A 27,583-nucleotide genomic window follows, 5' to 3' on the forward strand; every position below is an offset into this window, starting at 1 on the left:
TCTGATGGACTTCAAGGAGTTCTGTGTGTGTACTGCCTTCAAGTAGCTTCTTGCAGGCTTTGATCTACTGCAGTGGTATAATACAAAGAGAGCTTATTTCTCTTTCTCTCATTCTTTTTTCTGAAAGATGGTAAAAATCCAGCGTATTCCAGGACCCAAAGAGCCGGCTGAACTGACATACTATGCTTTATACAATGGGAAACCTTTGCTGGGTACTGCAGCTGCCAAAATTTTGAGTACTGTTGACTCACAGCGCATGGCCTTGACACTAGGTTATGTTATTCAAGTTCAAGCTGATCGTAAGAATCCTTTCAACATTTTTCTGTTTCAGTCTTTTTTTTCTCTCTGAAAAAAAAATATAGGTGTGGGAGTCTCTGTTGATCACACAAGAAGAAAACATACAGAAAGAGAAATTACGACATTAGGTAGCCAAGCTTTATGGAGGTGGTTCCATTGTGTAGTGGTTCTCACATCTGCTTTACAGGCAGAAGGTCCTGGGTTCAAGCCCCAGTGGAAGCAGCACCAGGAAATCTTTGGGATGTTGGACTAGATGATCTCCAGAGGTCCCCTCCAACCTTGCTGATTCTATGTGATTCTCAGACTGTAATATTTGAAAAGCAGGAGACATAGTTACCTCTATAGTTTCTTATGGGAAAATATCAATTATTTTCATTTTGGACACAGTATTTGTATTTTTTTCTTTGTATTTTGCAAGGAATATATTTTATGCACACTTCAGTTTTGTTCATTATAATTTCTGTTACAGCAGCACAAAAAGTTCTGCACCAAACAGTAAGAAAAGACACCTATCCTCAGGAGCTTATATTTGGGTTAGACAGACAGATGAATAATAAAAATATTGATGTTCCTGTTTCATAGATGAGAGACTGAGCAAAATGAAAGACTTACTTCAAAATCAACTGAAGTCCTATTGCTCTAAATGAACCATGATTTTGACTTATTCAAGGTCACACTGGAAACTGGTGCCTGAGTTAAAATTTTAAGCTAGAATTCCTAAGCATTTGTCATTATTAGCCATAAAGTCATCCTTTCCTTTACATTTTCTAGAAATAATAATAAATTTTCAACAACTGGTTTCAACACTACAACAGTCTAATTAAAATTAATATTGTCCAATAAAATTCAGTTTCTCTTTCCTTCCCCCAAGAAAGGATAGCCCTTTCATTCCCAAACTACGAGTTCAGAGTCAATAATTTAAAATTATACAAGTTGATTGAAACATGAACCTTGAACAGGAACTTAAACCTTGACTTTAGCTTGGCTTTTCGGAGATTTACAAAGCATACAGTTGCTGTTGCACTGTGTGCAAAATATGTATTTAATGGTGCCATTCCTACATAGACCAATGAATTGCACTGGCTTTGCAAATAGTTGTGGATATACAAAAAAAAAAAAAAAAAAAAAAAAAAAAAAAAAAAAAGGCTCAAGGCTCGAGCTTTAAACAGACTTTCAGCTAGCTTTCATAACTGCTGTTGAACAAGATGATACGTATTTGAAGTCTGACCCTAAAAGACGCTAAGTGCCTTTGACAGCTAATAAGCTCAATGACATTTGGAAGCAGTAGTCCCCTGGGAAATGGAAGGACTGTTTTACATTGTTTTTTCACAATTGCCTGTCCATGCCAGCAACCAGTAGCATAGGAAAATATTTTAAACAGAGAAAGCATGGTGAACTTAACAAAGTGTTTCTTTAAAAGAGAATTCAGAATCATAATGTGATTATCTGTTGCTTTTCATGAAAGAAATGAAGTGAGAGAACAGTATTTCTGTTACAGGAAGTTCTCTTAAGTGTATGCCAATTGAGAATGCATAGTAAGAGATTTTATTCTGATAAAATAGAACCTAAAACATTTTAGCACCATTGCATTTCTGAAATGTACCTTTTTCCTGGTGCCATTATTAATATATCTGCAAATAGCTCTTTCCAGTTTTGTCATTTCCCCTCCTCTGGAAATGATAGACTTGATTTTGAGCTTAACTATGACAGAGTATTTCTAGAAGACAAGAGGAGCATTTTCTTGTCCCCCCACTGATGTTAATAATAACTACTAGTGTGCTTAGTTTCATTGTCTGTTAAGGAGTTGGGCCAATTTACCCTAGATGAGTTAGTAATTCTATGACACTAGATATGGATTCTGTATTTATACTTCTAACTCATGTACTACCTTATTATGGGCTCTTTTTACTTTTGAAAAATAAGTAAGGATGTGTTACTTACACCTTATTTTGCTTTTTCTGTAAAAGAGCCATTTAAGTAGTATCTAACATATTATCTAATGTCTAAACTTGGGAGATGATGGCTACTTTTGCAGCTGGCTGTAACTAATTGAGAGAAGAGACCTCAAAGATTTGTGAATTGAGCAGTGTTAATGTTGCTGATTTTTTTTATTTTTTTACTTAAGAAGACCAAAGATACTGCTAAATTAAAAACAGTCCTTTTATACTAATTGTTAGTGGAGGCAGTTGAAGACTGTGTTGGAAGCAATTGGAATACATCTTGCTTACACAGTAAAAGAAAGGAATACTAATGTTATTCTCTAATTTTCTGTAGCTGTTGTGAAAAACCCACCGAACAACCTGTGGATCATTGCTGCAGTGCTTGCTCCCATTGCTGTGGTTACAGTTATCATCATTATCATTACGGCAGTTCTGTGCAGAAAAAACAAGAGTGACTTCAAACCAGATACCATGATGAACCTGCCTCAGAGAGCTAAAGTGAGTGACTAATCTGCAGATCAAGGCATTTATTTGTTTTCTGAAGTTTTAATTCTACAGATTCTTTGCTAATATATTTGAAGAACATTTAGAATTCAGATGATCATTACTCACAAGTTGGATTTTTGTACTTCTGTACTCTGTACTTCTGTATCCTATCACAGTAGTTACCCTTCTGTTTTCCTTAGGACTCATCAAATTCCTTCACAGCTTGTTACTACATGGAATAGCTGTTATGCAGTGGTGTAAGGCACTTAGCCATTAAGACTAAGTATGCTTTATTCAGAGTGTTTGAGTTGGATTTATTTGGGGCATTTGCTTCCTTCATAAAGTTGAGATGCAAATGAGGAAACGGAGTATCACACCTATCTCTTTTTTTTAATAACATTTCTCCCTTAGGACCTCATTCTCAGTTCCACAGCTTGAGCTTCTCCTTCATGTTCCATGTGACTATAGGTGAAGTTCTGTGATTCAGCAGCAGTCCAGACCTAGTCCTAATGAGAAGCATCCTGTCCAGTTGGTAATTCAGAAAAGACATGCTTTGAATTTTTCAGAAAATTTTTCCCACTGCTATTTCCCTTTTAGAAGCTTTGAACTTTCTAACTCACTAGTGAATATTGTTGTATTTAAACAATCATATTTTCCTTATGCTTACTAATCCATATCAATTACAAGAATTTTTTGCAAATCAAGCACCTCTCCAGTTTGTTTCTCTCTTTCTAACAGAAAAATATTCCAGAACACTTATTTGTCCCTATAATGAGAAAAAGTTTACCTTCTCAAGGAACAGGCTACATTGCTGTTAAATAGCTCTTAGATTGGGCAAGCCGAAGTTAGAAGTTTTTAGCCTACAAAGCATATAAATGTAAATCATACTGTTTCTTCTTCCTTCTGGTTGTCTTTGCTCTTTTCTGTTGGCATGGGATAAAATGATAAAATTTTTCTTTGGCTTCTTATTGCTGTAGACAGCAGGATTCTTGTGATTTCAGCTCTGCTGCTTGCGCCAAAAAATGTAGATGGGAGGGAGAGCTGAGGGAAGGCATAATTCATATGACAGCTCTTTCCTCCTCATCTTAGGTTAGTAGCAGATGGGTGGGTGTAGCTGGTTGCAGTTGAAAACATACATTTGTATCAGCTGGTCAAAAATAATACAAAAAAGACAATTCTATTTCAGTTCCAATATGCTGATCCATTTTTCCTGTGTTATCAACTTGGTATTAAGACTAGATTGGAAAAAGTGAAACAAGCAATATCACAAACACCAACAAAAATGAATACCACTGCAGTGATATCATATACAGTCTCTCTGAAGCCTCTAAAATGCATATCATCCTTTGCTTGGAACCACTACAAATACCATAGACCACTTAATTCTTCTTATATACCATCTTAGTTCCAGCTAAAGGACAAAGTGGGACTAAATTTGTACATTGTTTTGAGCTGGCAGTCATTACCAGGTGCTTTTTACCTGAGAAAAAAGATGCGATTTAAAATAAGGCTGCTGGTTGACGCTACAACAGAGAAAGAACTTTAATGTCTTTCAGTGTTCCACAGTTGTCTTCATTCCAAAAAAAAGAGAAAGTCAAATTTTGACTTTCCCTGAGAAACTAGATTTAATCAGTCTATAATTTATGTGGTCAGGCTGCAACCTGTTCAGTCAGACTATGTTTATGTTAGCAAGCAATGTAGTCAAATAGAAGTTGGATCTGTAGAACAACACAATTGGTGCTGAGCTCCTAGCACCCACTCTGTACTCATTTCAGGATATTTTACTGAAGACTTGCTCTAGTCTGTTTTCAGGGACTGAGTGCCTGATAGTGACTGGAATGCTGTTGGTGCTCTTCTGGAGCACATTTCTATTTCAATTTAATCTGAAAGGAAAGCCATGAGCTCAGAGATCACTGTATTATGTGAACCAAAGCATGGTCAGTGGAGGTAATTTGGAGATTCATTTCAAAAGTGCACTCCTGATCCAAACTAAAATGCTAGTATAGCTCTACCTTCAGATCAATTTTGGCATATTTTTTGAATTCATAAAACACAATTTGATTCACTACATAGAATGTGATGCATTTCAAAATAGAAGGAAAATTGATTACAGTTTACTTTCACAGAGCTAGCTCCATCAAAAAGGTTCAACCAGATCTTGTTCAAGGTGTATACTGATTTGTGTACTGTGGAAGATAAATTCTGGAGCAGGATGGGAATGGACTGATTTTGTCATTCCTCATTTTAGCATCTTACTTAAAATAATGTGAAGAAATGTATTTTGGAAAGATAATAAAATAAGGTCATTTTGAAGAGAATAATTTTGTTTTTAATTCTAACGTTAGTATCAGGAAGAGCAATAACAATAAAAACTAATTGCTGCATTTCATGCAGTTTGGCAATACAAATAACTGATAAGGATGTAGCTACATCATATTTAAAACTAATATATTATATTTCATTGCTTATAAAAGTGCCTGAGACTACTTGATTAATGCTGAATTTGTTCTGTAAATGGAATTACAGCAGAGTGATTTTTAGTTTTAGAAACAGAATTTGCTGTTGAGTGATTGAAGTAGTTTTCTGCCATATTTTGAATATCCAATATACTGAATAGACAGGAAAAGAAAACATTATGGGACCCATGCACACGTGGATTTCAGCTGTTTCTGTTTCTAGTGGTGCTGTTTTATGTGCTGTGACTTCAAAAGTCTTGTGTCAAGGGAACCAGCAGAGCGGAGCTGCCTGTTTCTTGCTGCAGTCCTGTTGGTGCTGCGAGCAGAGGGCCGCTGCAGCGCCTTGCAGGGGGGAGCTGCCTGCCACATCGCCGCAGGGACCCTCCTCTCTCGGTGGGATTAGATGCATGAGCCCAGCACAGAGGGGTAAAGGACTGTTTAGCATTAAATCTCGTTCTGCAGACGGGCAATATAATATAACAGCAGAATTGCTGCCTGTGCTTGGTAATATAGGAATGACTTTTAGTTGTAAGAGACTGAAGGCTAAATAAATAAAGTTTAAAAATGACCTCTTGTGAACAGTGTAGTTTATAGTATCCTTAGGAACTGTTACATTCTGAACTGAGTTGATTTAGCAGTCAGTAATATCTATGCTACGCTGAAGGGAACAGGCACTGTTACTGTTTTTTTCAATTGACTCACAAATTCTAAAATTAAATACGTGTAAATTCAACGAGGTGGAATTCTGATGGGAATTTATTTTAATGTTCTTTCAGCAGTGCTTTTACTTTGAGATACTGTTTTACTTTGAGGTTTTGGGTAGATGTTAGTTTTTCTCTCTCTTTGTGATTCACAGCATGCTTTTTTAAAAGCTGTAATCTTTTTTGTCACCTTTCCTTTCTTTTAGAACATAAGGGAATAAGCTTACAGGTAAATAGAGATAAGATCTGCAGTCTAAGTCCCTCAAGCAAAAGCAAATACTGCATACCATGAGAAAACAACCACTATCAATTTGATAAAGGACACAAGAAAAAAAGGCCAGAGAAACTATGTGTATATGGGCATATATAGAGAGAAACAGGCTGTTTTTTTTTTTTTTGTTTTTTTTTTTTTTTTTTTTTTTTTTAATATTGGTGTCTTTTTCATCATCATTACAAGGAAAAAGTGCCAGAAATAACTCCCTATATTCATTCTGCCTTTTTTCTGGCGATGTAATTTAAAGGTCTGATCATCCATTTATAACTTCAAAAGCAATATTAAATCTCACTAATTCTGTCCTTTTTCAATACTGTGGTCCTACTGGACACCTATCTTTGCAGTGGGGTGTGTTATAGCAGTGCCTGATCGTGATTTAGCCTTGCCAGTTTCCTTTAGGGTGGTAAAGCCACCAGATGGTCCTGTGGCCTTTTACTGAGCAGAGTTCCAAGATCAAATCTTATTTAAGACAGTGTGCCTGCTGATGAGGATGGCTTTTTCAGCTCTTCCTTTAATGCAGTTTATTCCTAGACATGGTGGTGGTAAGTAGAACTTACATTAAAAAAAAGCTTCATTTCATGTGTTTTTTTTTTTTTTTTTTTTTTTTTTTGGCAGGTCAGAGCTGCAATTCAGTAGAGCTCTAAAAATTCTCATGTTCTCGTGCTTGTGGAATTTTGCTTCTGTTTTGTTTTATTCTTTTAAATAAGATAGGAAGTATACGTTGTAACTTATTCTACCATTTTGAAAGGGTAGAGGAATACCTGCCTTTAATCTACTTTTCTGTTTTGTTGCCTAGAATAACTAGGATGGCCTTGACTAACAATTAATATAGATGATAATATTTAAAAACGTTATGTTGGTTAGAAAGGTTAGCATCAAGGATGGCATGCAGGAGCTCTTCCGAGCGGCCCTTCACAGACCTTCTGTTCCCCTTTCTTCATTTCCTCCCCTCGTAGCTGAGTTGGGGGCTGCCTTCAGAGTGGAGAGCGAGCAGAAGGCTGCTGTCGGGGGCAGACAGCAGCGGGGTTTGCCGTAGGCTCGTGGTGGTGAACTGGCGTTTCTCTAATACGTGAAAAGTCCCATCCTTGTAATGTGTGGAGACGTCTGCTGTTCCAGATCAGCATTAGTCCCGTTAGCATCTCCTTAATGTATTGGAGCAGCTTATCAGATGACTACTGAGGTACTTCAGCTTGTTAGAAATCATCAGCCTTGGTTTAAACAGGAGACTGGGAATGTGATGTAGAACGCATTTTTTTAAAAATAAAAGACCCAGATTTTTCAGACTGAAATTGCATATGAAATATAACTGTATTTATAGCTATAGCCCAGATTTATTTAATAAGGGACAGAATGAGAGGGGTTTTTTTCAGAGCCTTTTTTCAGAGCCTCTTTTTTCTATGGCGTCAGCAAAATTTTTATCTGGCTAAATTTTTTCCAGAACTAAAATATTCAGTAACGTGTGTTTCCTGAAATGTTTTTCTGGCACGAAGTTGAGAGTTAAAATCACCATTGCTCATGTTTTGCTGTGTTCTGTGATGCTTTTTAGAATTCTTTCAGGAAGAATGCTAATGCCAGGAAGGGCACCCTTGATATTTTTATAAATTAAATGGATTTAGCAAAGCAAGAACTCCTCTAGATTTTTATGTTACATGTTTTTTTCTCAATGTGGTCAGGAATTTCCTTTAATTTTTCTTTCTTTCTTTTTTCTTTTTCTTTCTTTTCTTTCTTTTTTTCTTTTTTTTTTTTTTTTTTTTTTTTTTTGACAGAAAATGCAGTTTGGACAGTTAGATTTTGTTTAAATGATTTAATTTCTCTGTAAGGAGAGTCCACCATTTGGTGGCTGCAGTGCCTAGAAAGCATTTGTTAGTTCTGCTTTTTCCCTGCAGAGGCAGCTGGGGAACAGCAGCAGGGCTTTGGGGTAGGAGGCGCTGGGGGCATAGCCTCCACCGGCCCGCTGCAGGGCTCCTCCTAATGCCACTTCCCAAGAGAAACTTGGGAAATCCATAGGAACCTTCCCAGAGGGGAACTGACTAAGCAGGAGTAATGTAATTTCACTCCTCTAAAGTGACCCATTTCTGGGGAATTCTTCCCATGAAACTTCCGTTCTTGCCTTTTTTACTTTGTCTTGATTTGAAATAAATTAATCCTGTTCTCTTTGGAAAGAAAAGATTTTTTTTCATGGAGAAAGATTTCCGTTTCCTGTATGATCTTATCTTTCTCCCTCATTAATTATTCTTTATGTTCAATATTCCATTGTCTGTGAAAGGAATTTCTGTGTATTTTAAGGCAAAGAAGAAAGGTTAGCCAAGATCAATTTTATAGTAATTAATCATGTTTAAAATACGTAGAATGGAGATCTCATCAGAGTGTTACTTTGTTGCTGAGTATTCCTATTACAATCTATAGCTTTTTATCTGTAGCTTATGCAGTTAGAGAGGTTAAGAAGTAGTAATAGAAATTCTGTATTAACATATGATGCATCTTGGAAATTTTTTTCTCCCACTTTTTTGCAGCCAGTGCAAGGCTTTGACTATGCCAAGCAACATTTAGGTCAGCAAGGAGCTGAAGATGAGGTTTTACCTGTAACTCAAGAAACTGTCGTACTTCCACTTCCAGTTAGAGATGCTCCTGCCTCCCAGGAGAGAGAAATCACTCAGGATGGGAGCACCATTAAAACTGCCAAATCCAATGAGACAAGGAAAAGGTATGGAGTGAGGCATTTCAGTAGAGGGATGGAATGGAGAGCATGCTGCTGGTTGTTTATGAAAAAACTACAGGATTTGGCACCTGGGCTGTGTATGTGGCAGATGGTTCCTCCACAGATATTCGTGGCATAATGTTGATCTACACTGGATGTGTAAGCTTGCTGAAAAATATAGGATAAAATATAGTGAAGTCTTTGCAGATTGTGTATGTATAAAGAAGATAAATGGGATAAATGAGTCTGAATTAAACATTGGATGTCGATCATGAGCATAGATCATTTCTCAGATGAACTGAAAAAAAAGGTCTTCAGCCATTGTAAATTGACATAGCTCCACTGAGAGCCTGTATCACTCCAAGATCACTTATGCCCTCGAAACATGAGGGTAGGTTATATTGTCCATAAAAACTAAACTACTTGTCCCTTTCAAAGTCTTCCGGTGGAAGATTACTGTTATACTAGCTGTAGGTGCTAGGGCTGTGCTCCTACAGGGTAAATCTGAGGGAGCTGTTCTTTAAAATGATTTGAAGCCTCTCCAAAGCCATGGGTAAATACACACAAAGAAATGTAAATCAGCCTATTAATCCTCTACAGAAGTGATTAAGCACTTCACTTGGTTCTCTGGATGAGTGCATAAATTCTCCTGTACTTAGTCTGCACATTCTTAAACAAATTTTGATTAACAAACTTGATTCAGGAGTTCACAGGAAAGTTATTCTCATTATAAAATGTATTGAACCTGTAACCTTTCTGTGGTGCCTTTCTAAATGAAAGGTTTCTAAATGGTCGTTTCTAAGCCAGTAGTTGTTCCTCCTTCAGAGTGACTAGTTGAGTGAGTGTGAACAAGCAGAATTTTGTTCTTCTGGGATTCCTGTGAGGTGTGGTTGAGGGATGGAAAGTGATGGTTTTGGAAGATGACGAGACATTTCATGACCTTTTTGTATTTGCTGTTTCATCCAGGCTATTTTGCAGCCTGAAAAGGTCAATTTAAATCATACTGCCATGAAGCAGCTGGTATCTGATCCGGATATCTCCTCTAATATTATCCCTGAAGGAAACTTCGCAGTTAATAGATGCGATGGTCACTTTAAAAAGATGAGTATTTAGATTAGTGGTAGCAGAAATCATTCTGTGAACTACCCATTTGTGTTTCTTTTTCCTGTTCCCAAGTGGAGCAGATTTTCTTCAAATGCTTATCTGTCTGTGGATGAATTTATTTATTGGTCTGGGATTACTCATTAGCATAGAAGAGTTTGTAGAGGAGAAGTACTATTTTTCAAGAGTATCAGTTCTTAATAGAATTTCACAGGAAATCACCAAACTGAGTAAAGGCTGGTTGCATGCTGAGTTCTCCTAAGGCCCTGTAGTTTGAAAGAGCCTGTGTCAAATAATATATATGTATGTGTATATCTATGTATATATTTATATGCACTCAGGCTATCTTCAAAAGAGAGTCTGTAAGAATTACTCTCTCTCCATTGACCCTCCCTATTCTGGCCACAGTAAATGCTCAGGCAAGACAATCTGAGTTGGAAGTACTTTGAATCAGGCTGGCAGTATAGTATGGGCACGAATTTGCAGGAAGGTTTTTACAATGGTTTTGCTGTAGTACCATTTTCTGAATTTAAAGCCAGTTGTGACAGCAATAGAATTTGATTTGAATGAATACTTCTGAAAGTATTTATGACTAAATAGATTTTTTTCTCAGATGCAGCCTCTTTACATTATCCTTAACTGACTGTGACCGTTCAGAAGAATTCATTTCAGATAGGTGCACGCATAACTGTACAGATTCTCTAGATTTTTTTTCAATCCTGTTGTGGCCAGTTTCGTGTCTAGGAACAATGTGGTACCACATCTTGATGTGGAGTAGCACCAGATCTAACATTTTCTACTTTGGCCTGCTTTTCCCAGCTTGTGCACTAAGATAGAATAAGTTACACCTCTAAAAAGGAACAGACTTCTGCTGAGAGCTTTCTCCTGAAGCAGCCTAGTTATGCTGGGCTAAGGAGAGTATACTGAGCACTTGCAACCTTTCTACTCTGACCTCCCTTCTCACCTTGGGGAAGGCTCAGTCTCTGTGCAACAAGCTGGACAGACAATGGCTGAGTAAAACAAGTATTTTCTTAGATGTTTCAGTAAACAATGGCACCGGCTAAACCTTATTATGTGCAGAGGAAAAAAGAAGAATTTTCTTATCACAGTGAGTGTGTGTATGTAAAGTGAGTGAATTTTGCATTATGACTGACAAAGCAGTTGAGTGTAAATGCAAGCTAAATAATTGAGGAAAACAGAAGTAGTGTAGTTCTATATATAAAAACAAAGATCTACTTTATTTTAGCTGTATATATGATGCCGAATTAATATTTTTTGTCCTTTGCAATGTTTCTGCTGTTGTTGTGGGGTTGTGTAAGAGAAGCAAACGGTTCTGCTGTCACTAAGATGTTTATCTGCCCTGAACCAATTGAAAAGTAACATTTGCATAGTACTGTCGCTGTGTTCCTGCTTCTACTGTGTTTCTGTTGTGCAGTTTATTTTCTATCTCCTTTTGGTGCAAAATCAGGCTTGAAAACTCAGTGATGCAAACGGTGTAAATGAAATAACCTTGAAATGAGGTTTATAGAGAACTTACACTCTCCCTTGTTGCCATGGTTACTTGCAGCAGGTCACCTAGCCAGAACGGCTCCGTCATCACCACCGAATCGGGAAAGCCCAGCTCTGGACGAAGCTCCCCGCAGAAAGTAATGGCACAGCAAAAAGTGACAAAAGATGATGGAAGAAAAAGAAATGGTGAGAAGTATTTCCTGATGAAAGCTGCTTGCAGCTGCTCCTTTAGCAGTACCCACACAGGCACTAGCTGTGTTGAAACCATCTTCCTATGCCTTTAACAGTCTTTCAGGCATTTTTTATTCATAGCTGTTCTTTTTCTCTATACTGCTATATCTATTCCTCAACATCACAGTATGATATTTACTGTTTGTGTGGGGGCCTTTGCAAGTTTTTACTGATTTCTTTTTTTTTAGCAGTAAAGTAATGAAGACATGATGCTGCTTAGTAGGTGGACTGGGTTTACAGTTTTTTCTATTTAGAGCCCTAGGATATTCATTTCCATTATTCCTGTTGCTGAGCTGGCCCAAATCTGATGAACATGAATTAATTAGGTAAAAAATAATTTGAAGAGGTGTGAGATTTCTTTCCTCTCTTTTCTGTCTTCTCATGCCTTTTATTACTAACACTTTTAGTGATAGCTTTTCCTGCTGCACATAGGATGTTGCACTTGATGTTGCTTACAAATCCTTTGTTGATGATGGTGACCTTGTCACTTGGGATGTATCAGGAACATCTGAGGAGATAGTGGTTCTCTTCCCTTTCTTCCTTGCTTTTCAGTTTTCTGCCTCCCTGCTTATTTCTCCTGAGTTAGAGCTTTGCTTCAATGGCCAGATTTTCCTTACGAATAGGAAACACTCTAGTTGAACCAGAAGATTACTTCTGTTTGAATGGAATTAAGCTGTATGTGGCCTCATCAGATTCCATCATGAAGAAAAGTCTTTAATTCTTCTTTGTTAAAAATACTGTAGTTTGGTAGTAAAGATTTAGATAAAAGTTCTTAGTGTAGGTCTATTCTTTCTCCAATAAATCGCCTGTGTGTGGTCTGTGGAGCATTCTGATGGCAAGCTTGGTATAACTCCATGTCATCTCTTGGTGATCATTATATCTAATACTAATATGTCATGCAAAGGCTTAACTGCTTAAAAAAAAAATCTGATGAGATGTAAAGACAAGTACATAGTCCCATAGATAGCCTTTGTTTGGTACAGCAGAATCATACTGCATTGTTGAACATCCTTTGTTTTTTCCATAGATTTACTGCAGTGTTCTGTTTTTAAATAAGCTTCTCTGAGACTTATGCATATTTACAGATACACATAAAAAAGCTGATAGTTTCCTTTTGTTATGTGTTTATATTACTTCTATTGTTTTCTTCAGACAAAGCTGTGAGTTTATGTTCATTTTTTCTCTGTGATGTCTTTTTTTCATAATCTTCCATTGTTCTAATATTTAAGAGTCATAATTATTTTTTACAGTTTTGAATGTGTCTCACTTAGAAGGCAAAGACAATTATGGTTTCTAGAGTTAAAAATTTTTTTAATGCTATCTTATTTTTCCTTACCCAAGGAAGCCAATATTCAAAGTAAGTTTGAGGTAATGTTTGCGCACACAGGCAAAATATTTTAGTGAAGGTATTTTTTCTTTGTTTAATAAACAGGTTTAAAATCTTCAAAGAAAAGAAAACTTCCAGTTTCTTGCTGAAAATCTGACTAACACCTAACATCCTGTCTTCTAATCTGGACTTTACTCGTTTATTTGACCTTTTCTTTTTTTTTCTTCTGCAGAAAGTCTGAATAGCAATGATACTTAAAATGATCTGGCCAAGGTGTTTCTTTTTTGGAGCAGCAAAGGAGCTAAATGAAATCTATTTCTAGTGCTGTAAGAAAAATATCTCCAGTATATATACTGTTCATACTATGGATTCTTGTCATTTGTTCCTACTACCTGCTAGTATCGAGATCCAGAGCTCTTAAAACAGAAACAGAAGAACAGAATTTACCCATTAAAAAAGTAGTAGTACAGCATATATACAAATTGTGAAAAAGATAGGGTGTTGCTGTCTGATTATTTAGGCTGTAAAGGGACTTGTGTATGAAACAACTTTTCTGTAGAGCCCTCCTTCTGGCAGAGAGAGACTTTAGCTACTTCTAGTGGCGCTTCCTTCACTCCATTTCTATGACCCTACAACGGACACCTATTTGTTCCAGGAACAAATAGGAAGCAAAATAATAACTATCCCCTGGTAAAAAGGTTGTGATTGACAGGTAAGCATGTCTTTGTGAGATCTGTTTAAGAGAGTTTCATGGCATGGCCTTTTTAGGACAGCTTTGAAGAAGGGAGTTACTGTCATAAGAAATAAATAGGGCTTCCCACCTACCAGAATTTTGGATTTGGCCTCATTTTTATTCTTGTATGCATGTGAAGATATGTTTTTGACTGAAACTTATCATGAGAACGTGACTGTATCCTAAAATGATTCTCCTGAGTTACATGATCCTAGAAGCTTAAAAAGTTGAAATTAAAAGATGAAAATCACGGTACTCGTAAGTTTTATCACTGAACTTATGTCTTGTTTGCCAGTGCTACGATACCAAACACTGTTGTCATCTCTGATTTTTCCGTTTTTTTCAGGGCTTTGTCTTTATCCTGAGTGATTAACATCAGTCAAATATTTGGGCCAGTTGTCCTTCCAGTGTAAGAAAGATGCTGTTTTTCTCTTCCTTGTTTGTCTGAATCTGCTCCAGCCCTCCAGCATGATTGTAGGCTAACACCTCAAATACGCATGTCAGCAAAAGAAACAGCATATTTTCTTCTCTGAAAAGCAGCATCTTAAAATTGGAATGAATCCCTTGATGGTCACATGTCTGATTTGGGGACTCCAAGTTAGAACGGCTCATTAGTTGCCATAGTTACCGACCAATTTTAGATTCTATTCCTCACTGACATTTAGTTACACAGAAAAATGATAGCACTGGATGTTAACTCAATAGATAAACTCTATATGGCTTTTATCAAAATGGACTCCAAATGAAGTATGTCAGCCCTGAAAGTGAATGGTATAAAAACCATCGTAGACTGACAGACTTGACTTAAGACCTTATGTTTTGGAGAGTCAGGAAAATTCTTTAGCTGAGCCTTATTTCTGATGAAAAAAAAATAAAATCTCTATTTGTATTGCAATACTGATAGTCTTTTATAAGGTGGTTGCATGTTTTCCTTTTGATTTTCTTTGCAAAGCTCATGCTTTAATAGGAAGGCTCCTTTTTAAAGTTGATTAGTTGTGCTTATATTTGGACACTTACAAAAACAATTTAAATCTTTTCTTCAAAGTACCTAGATGCACATGTTAGCTGTGAAATAAGCGAAGCCGCCAACAGAGGCACTGGCAATTGCCAGACAAGGTTTGCGGGCACGTGTGGAAGACAGCAAGGGGCTGTTTCATCGGGGCCTAACACCATTCACGGAGAAGGAAATGGCAGAACCAGCGAGTACTCAAAGAGCTATAGCTACATCAAAATCTTAACTTTCACCAGCTCCTCACAAAATGAAGCTGGTGATAGTAGTCTAGGTTGGGTTTTTTTCCCTCACGGCCTGGGTACCTGATCTTGCAGTATCTTTTGCATTAGCATTTTTGGGAGGCTCTGCTTGCTTGTTTGGGTTGAGAAAAGCAAATAATAGAAAACAGATGTAGTAGTTAATGTAGAAACCTTTCAGTTGCTAGCAGATCTTAATGAAGTATATGACAGCATATAACATTTGGTTATCATTACCTGTGTGAATCAACAGAAAAGTCTAGTCATAGATAAAAGTGAAAGCCACCTTGACTGTTTCTTTAGGAGTGCTTTCTGGCAAATGTTACAGAAGAGTTTGAGTGGTCTTTAAAAGCCCATATGTTTTGGGCTGAAAACTCATATAGTTAAGTTCAGTTTTGTACTAGAATCTCATCAGCATAAAAGGATACAAATCACTCATGAATATTCACAAGCTACATGCTGAAAGAGTCAAATTTACTTGTGTAAGAAACCTTTCTTTCTATCCCCTAGGAATCCTAGCTGGAAAATTTATTCTCATTTTCCAAGCATTCAGATGTTGTCTTTTAAAACAGATGCAACTTTTTAGAAGTTACCAGTCAATGGCCCCACTCCTTTTTAAATATCAGAAGGCTCCTCTAAGACTGTCCTTTCCCTCAGTCCAGGCAGATGCTATCATATAAATTTTTTTTTCCTTCTGTTCTTTGTAGTTCTGGTTGGAAAGAAGATCTCTGAAAATCAAGTGTCTGCAGGAACAATGTGCTGGGGAGGAAAACTTGGCTGTATTATTGGCTTAACCAAAATCAAAGAGATTTTTGTATGTAACTTAACCAAGCTGTGATACAGAAATGTGGCCCACAGTTTTTAAACTGTCTAATGTGGTAGTTTGTCATCAGAGCGAGCTCTTCAGAATTTCAGAATGGTTGTCTGTAGTGACTCAGTGCTCCAGATTAAAAACACGGCAACAGTAACTGAATCTAGTAGCAACAATGTAGCAGCCTGCTTTTATAGAGAATTAGCTTGAGAATGTGACATATTCTAGAAAACATCTAGGGTTCTTCATCTGCCTTTTCTGTGTTAGTTAGGGTGAACTACAGGTTAGGATAGAATGGGTTTCATCTTGCCAGGTTTTGGTCTTTTAAAGTTGGATATCTGATCTAACCAGGTAGGGTCTCCAGTTACTTCAGAGAGAGATAGCTAATGGGGATAAATGTATCTGCTTTGAAGGTACTCATCTTTCTCTTTTCAATATGGAAGGAGCCTAGATGACTACATCAGAGCCTATGCACAAATTTTAAGTGAGATGATTTCCTTTCATAACGTTTGTGTCTCCAAAAGGCTGGCAAATGAGAGTGCTAAGAAGGGTCTATGGTGTAGAGAGAGGAGTCTGTTCTTTTCGTCCTTCATTCCCTCATCATGAAGTATCATTGCTTAATTTGCCCCAGAAAGGGTGCTAGCTGGTCTGTTTTGGGATCTCTTTCTCGTTATCCTATCCTAGGCTTTTCCAAGGGCATTTCCTGATACCTAGCCATACCCCCAAAAATCTAAAATGATTTAACAAAACTCACTTGTTCAGGTGAAATCCCTTATATTGGCACCAACTCTTCCTGTTGGGCCTCCTGAAGGGTTTTATGTGTTGATTCTCCTCTACCCATAGATTTCAGCTTGTGTGACATAGCCTAACATTTCCAAAACCTTTTCTGTTCCTTCTCCTGGCTTTGTGGAATATAGAGTGCTGGGACCCTGCTAGCATCCTGCTAGTGACAATGAACTTTTTGTGTCTTCAGATGGAACCAGTTCCATTTTCCACTGCTTTCTCCACTTGTTTTTGATTTGCAAGAGGCAGCCAGGTGTTACAATGTTTTCTGTGAACTTCTGTGGACATGTCTGAGCCCCTTCACAGTCTTACAAAAGCAAAAGCAAGCAGTGCACCTGTCTCTCTGCTGAAAGAGAGGATGAGAGAACCAACAACACATCTGAGTTTTCCATGATGTGTGACTGGGGCCATATTTGGTTGCTGTATTCACAAGCACAATAGAAGAACTTGCATAGTGTAAGAACTATTTTCTTGATTTTTGAATTTCCTTACTGTTTTTTACAGGTAAGTATTTCAATCTTCCTTTTCTCTTTTCCAACATACTGTAATTTTCAGGAGGACAAGGTGAGAAAAAACAAGATGGAGAGCAGGAGAAACGAAAGACAAGAAAGTCTTGTGGGTCCTTCACATTGGGATGTTAGATTGACAAAAGTGTAGTGATTTTTTTTTGTATGAATAGTAAATAGACAAGAGCAGAATATTCCACATGGCCATTTTTTTCTTAAATATTCAGAACTATAATTTCTTAGCATCCTTTCTGTTGGCCGGAGAACTGGTGACATGAGTGGTTAGCACCACCTGCTGGCATTATGTTGTGAAAGTAGTGTAGGTCCACAGAGAAACTGGAGCTTGTAGTATGCCTTAAGCAATTTTAGTCTATCTTATCTTGTCTACTAATAGCTGCAATGATGTGGAGGTAAACCTTCAGTGGTGGTCCTGGTCTCCAAAAATCCGGAGCCATACTGATCTTCCTTAGAACTGACAGTCGGAGTAAATGATTGATTTGGAGATATCTGCATATACTTCGGTCACGGAAAGATTAGGATAAGTAGTTCAGTCTCAGTGGATCACGTGGCATGAGATATCTAACAGAAGACACTTCAGAGAAAGAAAATTACTGTTAAATAGATGAATTTTGCCCTTCCCCCCCCCTAAAAAAAAAGATTTTAAGCCTTTCTTATTTGTGCGTGCACACAGTGCAAGCAAGAATGGAGGAACAATGAAGGCATAAAAATGTTGGAATTCATCTCTTGCAAACTGAAATTGAAAACGTTGCTTTAAATATCTGTTGCTAATTATAGTAAGCAGGTGTCTTTATTGGCAGTATCTGTAAAGGAACATCTGGACAGTTTTCTAAAGTTTCCTGTGATTCACAATCATTTGCCCGGCTGAAACTTTCAGATTTATTTACTGACTTGTGTGGCAGGAATATATGGCAGAAACAATGCTCAAGGACCCCTATTTCTCTGTGAACTCCCTTTGGTTGGGTTGTTAATTTTAGAGGTTTAGTAGTAAGGGGAGTTCCAGCATGTTGTGAACACTTTTTGTGACTTCTCTAGGAAAAAGGCAGATAGGAACAAATATCAAAATTCCTACAGTACTTGCATATGGTTCGCTGCCAATCTAAACTGTAGCAGTTTGCCAGTAACTACAGATCACACTCGCCTTTTGTCACTCATCAGTGGGAAAAGGGCAATGTAAAAAACTACTTTTATATTGTAAATGCCATTTAATGAATAAATGATGACCTAAGGTGGAATAAACTTCCAATTTCTAGTCCTGCTTGGCTATTATATCCACGTGAATAGCACTACACTAGATAAGGAGATGTGCTCACAAAAATGGGCTGATAATGAGTGTGCTCTTATGTATTAGTTAACCATAGCAAAAGTAGCTGATGTGATTACTGATTCTCTTTACCTTTAATTTTTCTTTTTATTTAATGAGTCTTACAACCAGAGGAATTCTGTGCAGCTAAGCAGGACTCCCGGTTTCTGATCCTGATCTGATCTGATCTCCAAGCAGCGAGCTTGGAGAAGACAACCCATGCATCTGTAGCTAGTCCTGCTGCTGTCTGTGGGTGCCTGGAGAGCACTGCAAGTCTGAGGCCTCAGCAAGTGCGCAGTTCTTCTGAAACATTTTGGGATGGAAACACAGCTGTACTTCTATACTCCTTCTACTTGAAGCAGAATACGTAGAAGAGGGTTGAAAAAAATCTTCTTTAACGGTCTGCTGCCTAGCCCCCCTCCAGGGGTTTTCAGGCATGTCCAGTTCAGGCAAACACTGAGACAGGTAGTCAAGGAGATGTGACCCCACAATTTCTTGGCTGCTGCTTAGTTACTGCACAAGCTCATCCAAGTTGTGATCATCAGGCAAGAACATCTTGTCTATACAAAATACAATTATGTCATAATCTTTCTCTTTACTCGAGACAGTCCTGTCACAAATGAGGCACCTTCTTAGTGTAGCACAGAAGAAATTAGCACTCCAGTAGCCTTTATTGTGTTGATTCAGTGTACAAGTTTTAAAAGAAATTTAGGTTGTATCTGAATTACAGAAAAGACTCCAAAAATCGCATCTGGTAACTTTCGTAAGAGTTAAACTGAGTAAAAATACCTAGGGAGAAGAATATACATGCCTCACTGTGTAATCATTGTAATGTAAATGCTTTTCTGTTCAAGGGCAATCGGTGATATGTAGGTATCTTTGTCATTCATCTAATTTTGCTTGTGTGAAGTCAGGGCTCCATGGTAGTCACTGGGAATTTGGCCGATAATTTTAATGGGCCAGGCTTCTGATCTTCTGTTCATTACTGTAAGCCTACAAAATTCACAGAGTTTGAACAGCCCCAGTAAGACCAGAGCATTCCAGACAGACTAAAAACTGTCTGTCGTATTTGGACAGTTCCCTGAATCCAGAGGGACAATATTTAACGTCAGAATGATTTAACCTTTATATTTCTCAAAAGCTCAAGTAATGTCAACTCCAGTCTACAGTGAATATAGACAGAAAGATAATAAGCTTAGTGGGTTCATATTTTATAACTATCAAATATTTTCTTACCAGAGTCATAGAGGTCTGAACTGCTGAGTTTATACAAGTCCATTTTAATTTGCTTGAAGGTTAAATATTAAAACAAAATAGGAAGGTTAAATATTAAAACAGAGGAAATAAGTTTAGAGCAGACCACTTCATTCTTTAGCAGAGTTTATAAACTAAATTTGGAGGAGAAAAAGCCTAACTGGATTTGAAATTTCCATTTATGTAGAAATCTAAAAATAAAGATGCTTAACCATGCTATTTAATTTTAAAGAATTTCAAAAGCCTTCTCCTTTCTTACTAGTCTAATAGTGTCACAGTGCTTTCAGTTTAACAGATGGCATTTTTAGTAATAGTAACTTTTGCTAAAATCAGTAGATTAATTTTCAAATTTTGAGAAAGCCCAAACTCTTACAGTATAAAAAAAAAAAAGAGAGCGAGAGAGAGAGAAAGAAAGAAACACTGTGTAGATCAGATCAGATGCAGCTGCTGGAAACTTCAATGTATGTGTGTGTGTATGACATCTTTTCCATGCAAAACTTAGAGAAAGATAGACTTTGCCTTTCATTGTAATTTTCCTGCTTTTTGTCTGTCATTCTTTTACTCTTTTTCATCTTACTAGCACAGATTGGAAATCAACCTTCTTCTGGAGAATGCCAGACAATCCTTTGGATATATAATATTATCTGTAATCTAACAGGATTTTTCCAGTGTTAAAGTCTACCGGATCTGCTCCTTGAGTGTACTGAGCACATTATTAATCTAAAGCATGTGCTTGTTGAATTTCATCTTTAACATGCAGTAAAAATACCTATGTCTTTATACTGAATAAGTTTGATGTGCTTTAGTGCCCGTAAGTGATGAGGAGGAAGGAGGTATTCTCTTTGATAACATTGCCAAATCTGCTATTGATCGCTTCGACACCTCTTCTGGATCTGTACAGCTGATAGCTATCAAACCTGTGGCACTACCTGCTGTTCATGCTGCATCAGACAGAAGCCAGGAATCTGCCATCATTAATGGAGAGGTAAGGATGGCTCAGAAACGTGTCCGCTGTTTCCTTGGCTATGTCCAAAAGTAGCAGAATCGAGCCTGTGATGGTGGAGGAACAGTTGGAGCACTTCACCCTGGTGCTATATAAATTTGCATTAGCATTGTAGACTCTGAGGTCTGAGAATTTAAGTTCTGCACTTCCATAATGCACTTATGAATGCATGCCACCTTAGAAGAGGCTATATTTGATATTCATACGTTCTTAATATCCTTCTCTTCTATAATATTCATTTTAAGAAAACAGGAATAAAGGCAGAGAATAGAATTTGTGAATTATGTGGCTGAGCTTGGAAATACCATCCAAGTCCCAAACTCTTCTTTCTTTATTGAGCAATATTTCTCATTCCAAGCAAGGTAGAACAGGACCATGGCTTTGCTCAGTCTGCACTTCAGCCTGTGCACAGAGGGTTGTTTACTGAGAACAAAGTATGTTGGATTCAAGTGCTGACCAAAGATTGTGCTTTAATTCAAAGACTTACATGATTATTCATACTTTTTAATGTACATTTCATCAAGAATGGTCTGTTTTGCAAGGGACTGGGGAATTTATATAGTTGTTAAGCATGATGGCGACAAGCAAAAGGGGTGTCCAATTTGCAAACTCGTACTGCAAAAGTCGTTTAAGGATCAGCCAGAATCATCCTGTTTTATGGTTTAGAACCAACACTGAGAGTTGCCATTAGAAACAAAGTAAAAGACGGTGTTGTCAGGCTTCCCATCTGGGCCTCGATTAGAGCAGTCTCTCATGTTTCATTCTGTACATATATTTTAAGCCCTGATGTGCCACAGACTTCCTAAACTTCGAGCAAAGGCTCATTTAGAATTCAGCACCTAATTTCTGTTAAGAGTCAGTTATCTGGAAGACATTCCTAATGCTGTGTTCTGCTCTACATACATATCTTGGAATTTGTGAGAAGATTGTAGAATTTATCTCTTGAAGCAGAGATTCCAAGTAAATTACTCATTTTCACACAAATGACAATTTGAAGCATGAGTGAAATTTTCATGTAGACTCCTATCCCTTAGAAGCACCCAAAGGAACCTGGCCTGTAGCAGGTCAGACCAAACACCCATTTATTTCAGGATCCTGTCCTTGACAGTGGCCCATAACAGACTTTCAAGGAAGAAAATGAATAAGAGGAACACAGGAGGATATTTCACCAGAATACTTTCCCAGCCATCCAGGACTAACTGTTCAAGGGTTTATGTAGTTAGAGGTGGTGTCGGTACTTCCTGGACCCTACTGGATTTCCCAGTGGTGAATTCTCCCCTTTGCGCCCAGAAGCAAGCATGGCATTGGGTCACGGTGGTTGGCTAACATCATCAGTGTTTTTCTTCAGTGGGTGTGAACTGAGTCACTGTTGTGATGGTACATAGTTTTTAGGCTAAAATTATTTAACCATCTGCCAAATCATAAAAATACAGCAACTCTGTTCACTTGCAGTTCCTTACTGCTTACAGATGGCATAGTGTGGTAGAAAAAACGCTCTGTAAAACGACACATGCAGTGCATCAAACACTTTAACAATACCGTTTCAAAGTAATCATCCCGGCACCATCATTTAGACATGTTTTTGCCTTTTAGGTGAACAAAGCTTTGAAGCAGAAGTCTGATATAGAACATTACCGCAACAAGCTGCGCTTGAAAGCCAAGAGGAAGGGATACTATGATTTCCCCCAGGGTGATAACAACAAGGGGCTGACAGAGAGAAAAAGGATGTATGAAAAACCCCCAAAAGAAATGGACCACATTTTGGATCCAGATACAGATATATCATCTCCATTTGCTGAACCCAAAAGCAGGTGAGACTTTTTATATGCAAAGTTAGTCATCTAAGAGGAAAGTTACTGTCCAGGGCTTGCACGGAATCAAAAGATTCATTCTTAATGAGGAGAATGTTTGTTCATTTTGATTAGTTGGTCTCTCTTACTTTATGAAGAAAATTGATACAACCTGTGATTATTTGTGAAAGTATGTCATTTGATAAAACTGCAATGTGAGTAAAACGGAATAAATGGAAAGGCAAAAGAACAGTGAAGGGACTATTGCAAGTTCTTGTGAGTCATTTTCAAAGTAGTCTAAATAGAAAATGTGCTAGTAATTTTTTGGTAATGAAAGTGACCAGGAAGTCAGCATCTGATTTCGTTCTTTTCCAGAGTTCAGTGGTTTCAGTAAATCCTGCAGTGATGTCTGTCAGGATGTGTATGTACCTTTTATTGGTGATGTTTCAGGGTCTCTGACAGAGAGTCATAATTTGCTCATCTATGATGTGCAGCAGGTGTATTGTATAGCAATACTAATGCTTGATTAACCTTATGGTCTCTTGAAGTTGGCATACCAAGTGTTCATCCCTCTATTTTAGAAAAAAAAGAGAGGGGAGAGTACAAGATACCTGCTGATTCTATCTGAGCCTACTGTAGATGGGTTGGCTGCTGGTGCTCTCTGAAACGCAAACAGACTTGATAAAAAGAGGAGATCACACCAGTCTTACCCCAGCACAGCCTAAAGGAGGAGTGGCACAGTATGCATATTCCTCTTTCTTAGGAGTGGTGGAGGTGCAAAGAGAGGAAAATTACTGGAGAGTGTGTTTGCCATTACACCTCCCACCACAAGGGCTCTGCTTTTTGTGGCAATAAGGGACCAGAAGCTGATCCAGGAGAGGAAAGGAATATTTAAATACATTTCTCCTGGAAATTCCTCATGCATTGAGATGGTGTTTCTTCTCATTTTCTGGAAAGTTCAGACCAAAGTTTTCTTGTGAGCTTAGACTGTGACTGCAATCGCAGCATCAACGATCACACAGTTTTTGCATGCAATACAACGTTAGCAGTTACCTCAGTGCATGCAGATGAAAAAGACTGTAATGGGAATGCTGAAGCAGTGTTGTGCACTGGTCAGTGAAGAAAAAAATTCTGTCAGAACTTTATGTCATGTTCGTAGTGGAGGGTCTAGGGCATCATTTCCTTGTGCTGGCTTCCAGCAAGGGAGAATTGTATTACTCCAAAAGCACTGAAAAATTAAGATATTGAACCTTAATGTGCAGTAGTCCTATCTGCACAGTCTGTCCAGGGAGTATAAATTAAGCAAGGAGAAACTTTGTATACAGTGAAGGGCTGAAGCCTTACTTCGGATGTTTATTGTGCATCATATGTCATGTAGGAAATGCTTAAGATATTACACATGAAGCTTTAATACTAACCATCTGCTTTTTGTTAAATATACTAATGCTTGTTTGTTCATGTGCCAGTGTGCTGAAAGATCCTGGAATATATTTCTCCTGTGTGCTTTTTGATGTGTTGTGTAAACCTGTCACAGTCTATTTAAGATACTAATCACTGTCATAATATAAACTGCTTCAAGGCCGGCATATTGCTGTAAGGGAATGATCCCATTATGTGGCTGAACTACAAAAGGCTGAACGCAGGTTTACTTGCTGTATAGTCTGTATCCCTATCCTATCTGTAGGAAAGGAGAAGAACCATGTCTGATATGCCTTCTAGAAAGATGCAGAGCGTTTTCAGAACTTCTTGCAGACAAACTAGTTCTATAGTCCATGCTGTAATCGCTACACTAAGACCTGCAGCCTAACCTGATATGTTGCAGCATGGCTGACAGCATTATTGTCTTAATTTTGTAAGTAGCAGTAAGATGGGTAAAATGACATACTGGTGGAGGAAAGTCTTGAATAATATTGTAAAGTAATACAGTTTTTGGTTATGGGTAAATGAATCAGTATAATTTTGTTTTCACAATGAAATAAAATCGGTTTTAAAGCAACCGAGGATGGCATGAAATTGAAAAGATTTGTTCTGTAGCATCTTCTGCTTTATATCATCATCTATAGCATTATAATTAAAGCAATTAAAATCTTGTACTTTAAAATGCTTTCTATTAATTTTTTAATAATAACATTTAGGAGCAACTAAAAGATTTCAAGATTTCTAGCGAGAAGACCTGTTTCACTCTTTTTTATTCTGTCTATAGTCTACCAACTTAAATCACACTATTATAGAATTTTCAAAATGCATCAGAAAACAAAGATGCAGTTAACTACAGTATTCACAGTCACCTTCATGTATTCAAGCTTTTTTTAGTGGTATTTTAAAAGTTATTTACAAAATATCAGCAGTAAATAATTTGATTTGTTAAGAACCGTTGGCTTTGTGCTCTTAGTTTCTTTGAGTCTTCTGTACCGTAAAATTCATGTTTTAAAATGTTCCAGTTGTATTCCCAGCAGACACTTGCTAACCCATTTGAATGCCAGTTGTTCGTGTTCGTATCTCCTTTCTCATTAGGAAAACTTCCTTAAATGAGCTAATTGGCAACCTCAAAGCAAATTTAAAAAGCCTACTGATGATAGGCACTATTCTGGGTTTTTCCTTAATAGTTTGTAATCAGGTCAAGAATCTGCATGTATTAAAGAGCTGCATACTTGAATCCCTTAGAAAATATCACAACTGCATCAGCTAAGATTCATAGACCTATTGTAAAACATAAATTTAATATTTTAAATATTAAACATAACATAAATATTGTCAGGTGTAGTTAGAGCAGGCTCCCCATCTTTTCTGGTAATATTAGTGCTATAGTCTTTGGAAGAAACAAGGTTTATTGCACTTTAGGTCTTCTCATGCCCTTTCTCATCTCCCTCCCCCCATCTCCCACCTTATTTTTCTGATTACAGATCCACTGTGTCCTTTATGTGCTCACATAGCTTTCAAATAAAGTGCTTTAGTTATTCAGTATCATATTTATAGGGGAAATTTATAATTTATTCCAAACTTCCTACTTGTGTTCTGATTTGGCAGTGCCTTCGGGACTTTCAAACATGTTCATGAGAACTTGTGAGTAAAGGTTCTTGAAAACCTCTTTGAAATTAAATACATGCTTGAGTAGTTCGTTTAATCAGAAATATGAAAGTTGGTCAATGATGGTTCTTGTCCTACCTTTTTTCCTTTCTGTTCAAGTAAATGTCTGCAATTTTGGAATTCTGCAAACCAGTTTCTGCTACTCTAATTGGGTACGGCAACAAGTTCTATTAACTAAATATGTAGTATGTAAACAATTATTTATTTTTATTAGTGAATTAATCTGAATTACATTGTCTTTCCATTTCATTGGTGGTTTCAAGAATGAAAGGTTAAACTATGAGGTCTCTGCGATGACCAAATGACACAGAGCTCCCTTTTAAATCCCTGCTTTCAACTCTTCTCTGATTTCCACAAATTTATCAGTCACGACTTAAAAGCTGTGATGCTCTGATGTTTCCTGCCTTTGTTATTCTCTCTTACTGTAGCCTCAAAACCATCCCACCACTATGCTGGACACCTTACCACAGCATCCCCAAAACTGCTGAAGGAAGTAGCTGGTGAGGAATTGATTGGCCAATGGTCTCATCTCAGATCTAACTGCTATATTCTTAGTCTACTGTGTGTGGTCTCACCTGAAAGAAACTTCTAAGATTGACAGGATGTTTAAACAGTGGCTGGCTCTTGATATATCTGGATTGTAAAGACTTTTTACAATCTTGAAAATGTTATGACCAGCAAGAAAGCTATTTGAGTACCTAAAGGATACAGCAGATTCGTAATAAGGAAAACTGCAGGACATAGGGAGAGAGAGATAGGAAAGGGCGTGGAAAAATTCCAATTTTGGAAGATAGGGAAAAGTATGAGTCATTGTGGTTGCTCTTCTTGAAGAGATCTGTGTTTCTGAAGCCACCTTCCTGTTGAATAATAGGATGAGCAAAGCCCAGAAAGACAGGTCTGAAGACACACAAGTGAGAAAAAGAAATTAGGTGTCATCACTGTCAAACCTAGAAATGTCCTAGTTTTGTAATAAGAAATGCAATCTTTTGCCTTGCTAGAACAAATTTACTTTATTCATTTTTGATCTTGTCTAAAGCAAAAATGTACTTAGATGAACATGATATACTAAGAATGTTTTTACATTCTTCGTATAAGAATGTAGGTGTAAACTAGGCACGGTAATGTCATGGACACACTTTTGGGGTACTTACTCCCAGAACATCCTTGGGAAACCCCAAAATTAGTTTACATTTCTGGTCAGTCTGTTAGGGTTAGTTGGTAACTGGCAGCTTCAAGTGTCAGAAAAAGGAACAGCATCTCCCAAAAGGTGTGGAGAGCTGTCCATCTGTAGACACTGAAGAGGAAGCCCATGACTTCAAAATCTGTGTCGTTACACCTTTGCTTATCTCTTATCATTATCTGTATAGAGTGGGCACCAGGGCTGGTCCTGTGGGGCCCAATTCCTGGTGGAGACACGCATTCCTGGTAGCACAATGCAAGCGTTGCAGCATAAACATTCTTCTGTTGGTGTCTTGAGGAAATTGGTATAAATCTTACCTTGCAAATGGAGATTTGGAAGTGTAGTCATAGCAGTACATAGCAGTACAAGTTCTGTCACTTCACTATAAACAGCGTGAGGTCCACTGTACAAAATGAGCAACACAGAGACATGTTAGATTATGTGGTCTGCTTTTAATATTTTGAACACAGTAATTACACAGAGCAGAAAAAAGAGCACAATCAGGTAAAGATAACTTCAGGTAAAGGGAACTCCATATTAGACACTAACAAAGTAGTAACTGTGTTAGTAAATGAAGCTGGCACATCATTATTTGATCAGTGGTTGATCTACAACGGGACGAGGACTTCTGTGATACATGTAAGAAAGTGGCTAATGGCCAGATAAAGCATGACAACAGCATCCCCTAAACTTTATTGGTTTACATGTGGCCTTCCTAAAAGATGCAGTTTGAAGCATTAAGTTCCTGTATCACAACCAGTCTTGAAGAATTTGTATACAAATATGTTCTCCATCTTACATCTTTCTGACACAACTACAACTACAACTAGTTGTGTCAGAGAGATTA

General features: G+C 37.5%; 1 protein-coding gene across 1 annotated transcript in view; it reads left to right on the forward strand.

Annotated features, from left to right (window-relative positions):
* KIAA1549L (KIAA1549 like) overlaps positions 1–27,583 on the forward strand; it is a 124,640-nt gene that overhangs the window by 73,715 nt on the left and 23,342 nt on the right. Inside the window, exons 11-17 of the mRNA XM_062576310.1 lie at positions 128–299; positions 2,572–2,735; positions 8,668–8,858; positions 11,521–11,648; positions 13,126–13,146; positions 20,480–20,661; positions 22,273–22,490. Coding sequence (XP_062432294.1) covers positions 128–299; positions 2,572–2,735; positions 8,668–8,858; positions 11,521–11,648; positions 13,126–13,146; positions 20,480–20,661; positions 22,273–22,490 — 1,076 coding nt within the window. The remainder of the gene's footprint in view (positions 1–127; positions 300–2,571; positions 2,736–8,667; positions 8,859–11,520; positions 11,649–13,125; positions 13,147–20,479; positions 20,662–22,272; positions 22,491–27,583) is intronic.

The sequence above is a fragment of the Rhea pennata genome, chromosome 5, assembly GCF_028389875.1.
Source record: "Rhea pennata isolate bPtePen1 chromosome 5, bPtePen1.pri, whole genome shotgun sequence".
Classification (NCBI taxonomy): domain Eukaryota; kingdom Metazoa; phylum Chordata; class Aves; order Rheiformes; family Rheidae; genus Rhea; species Rhea pennata.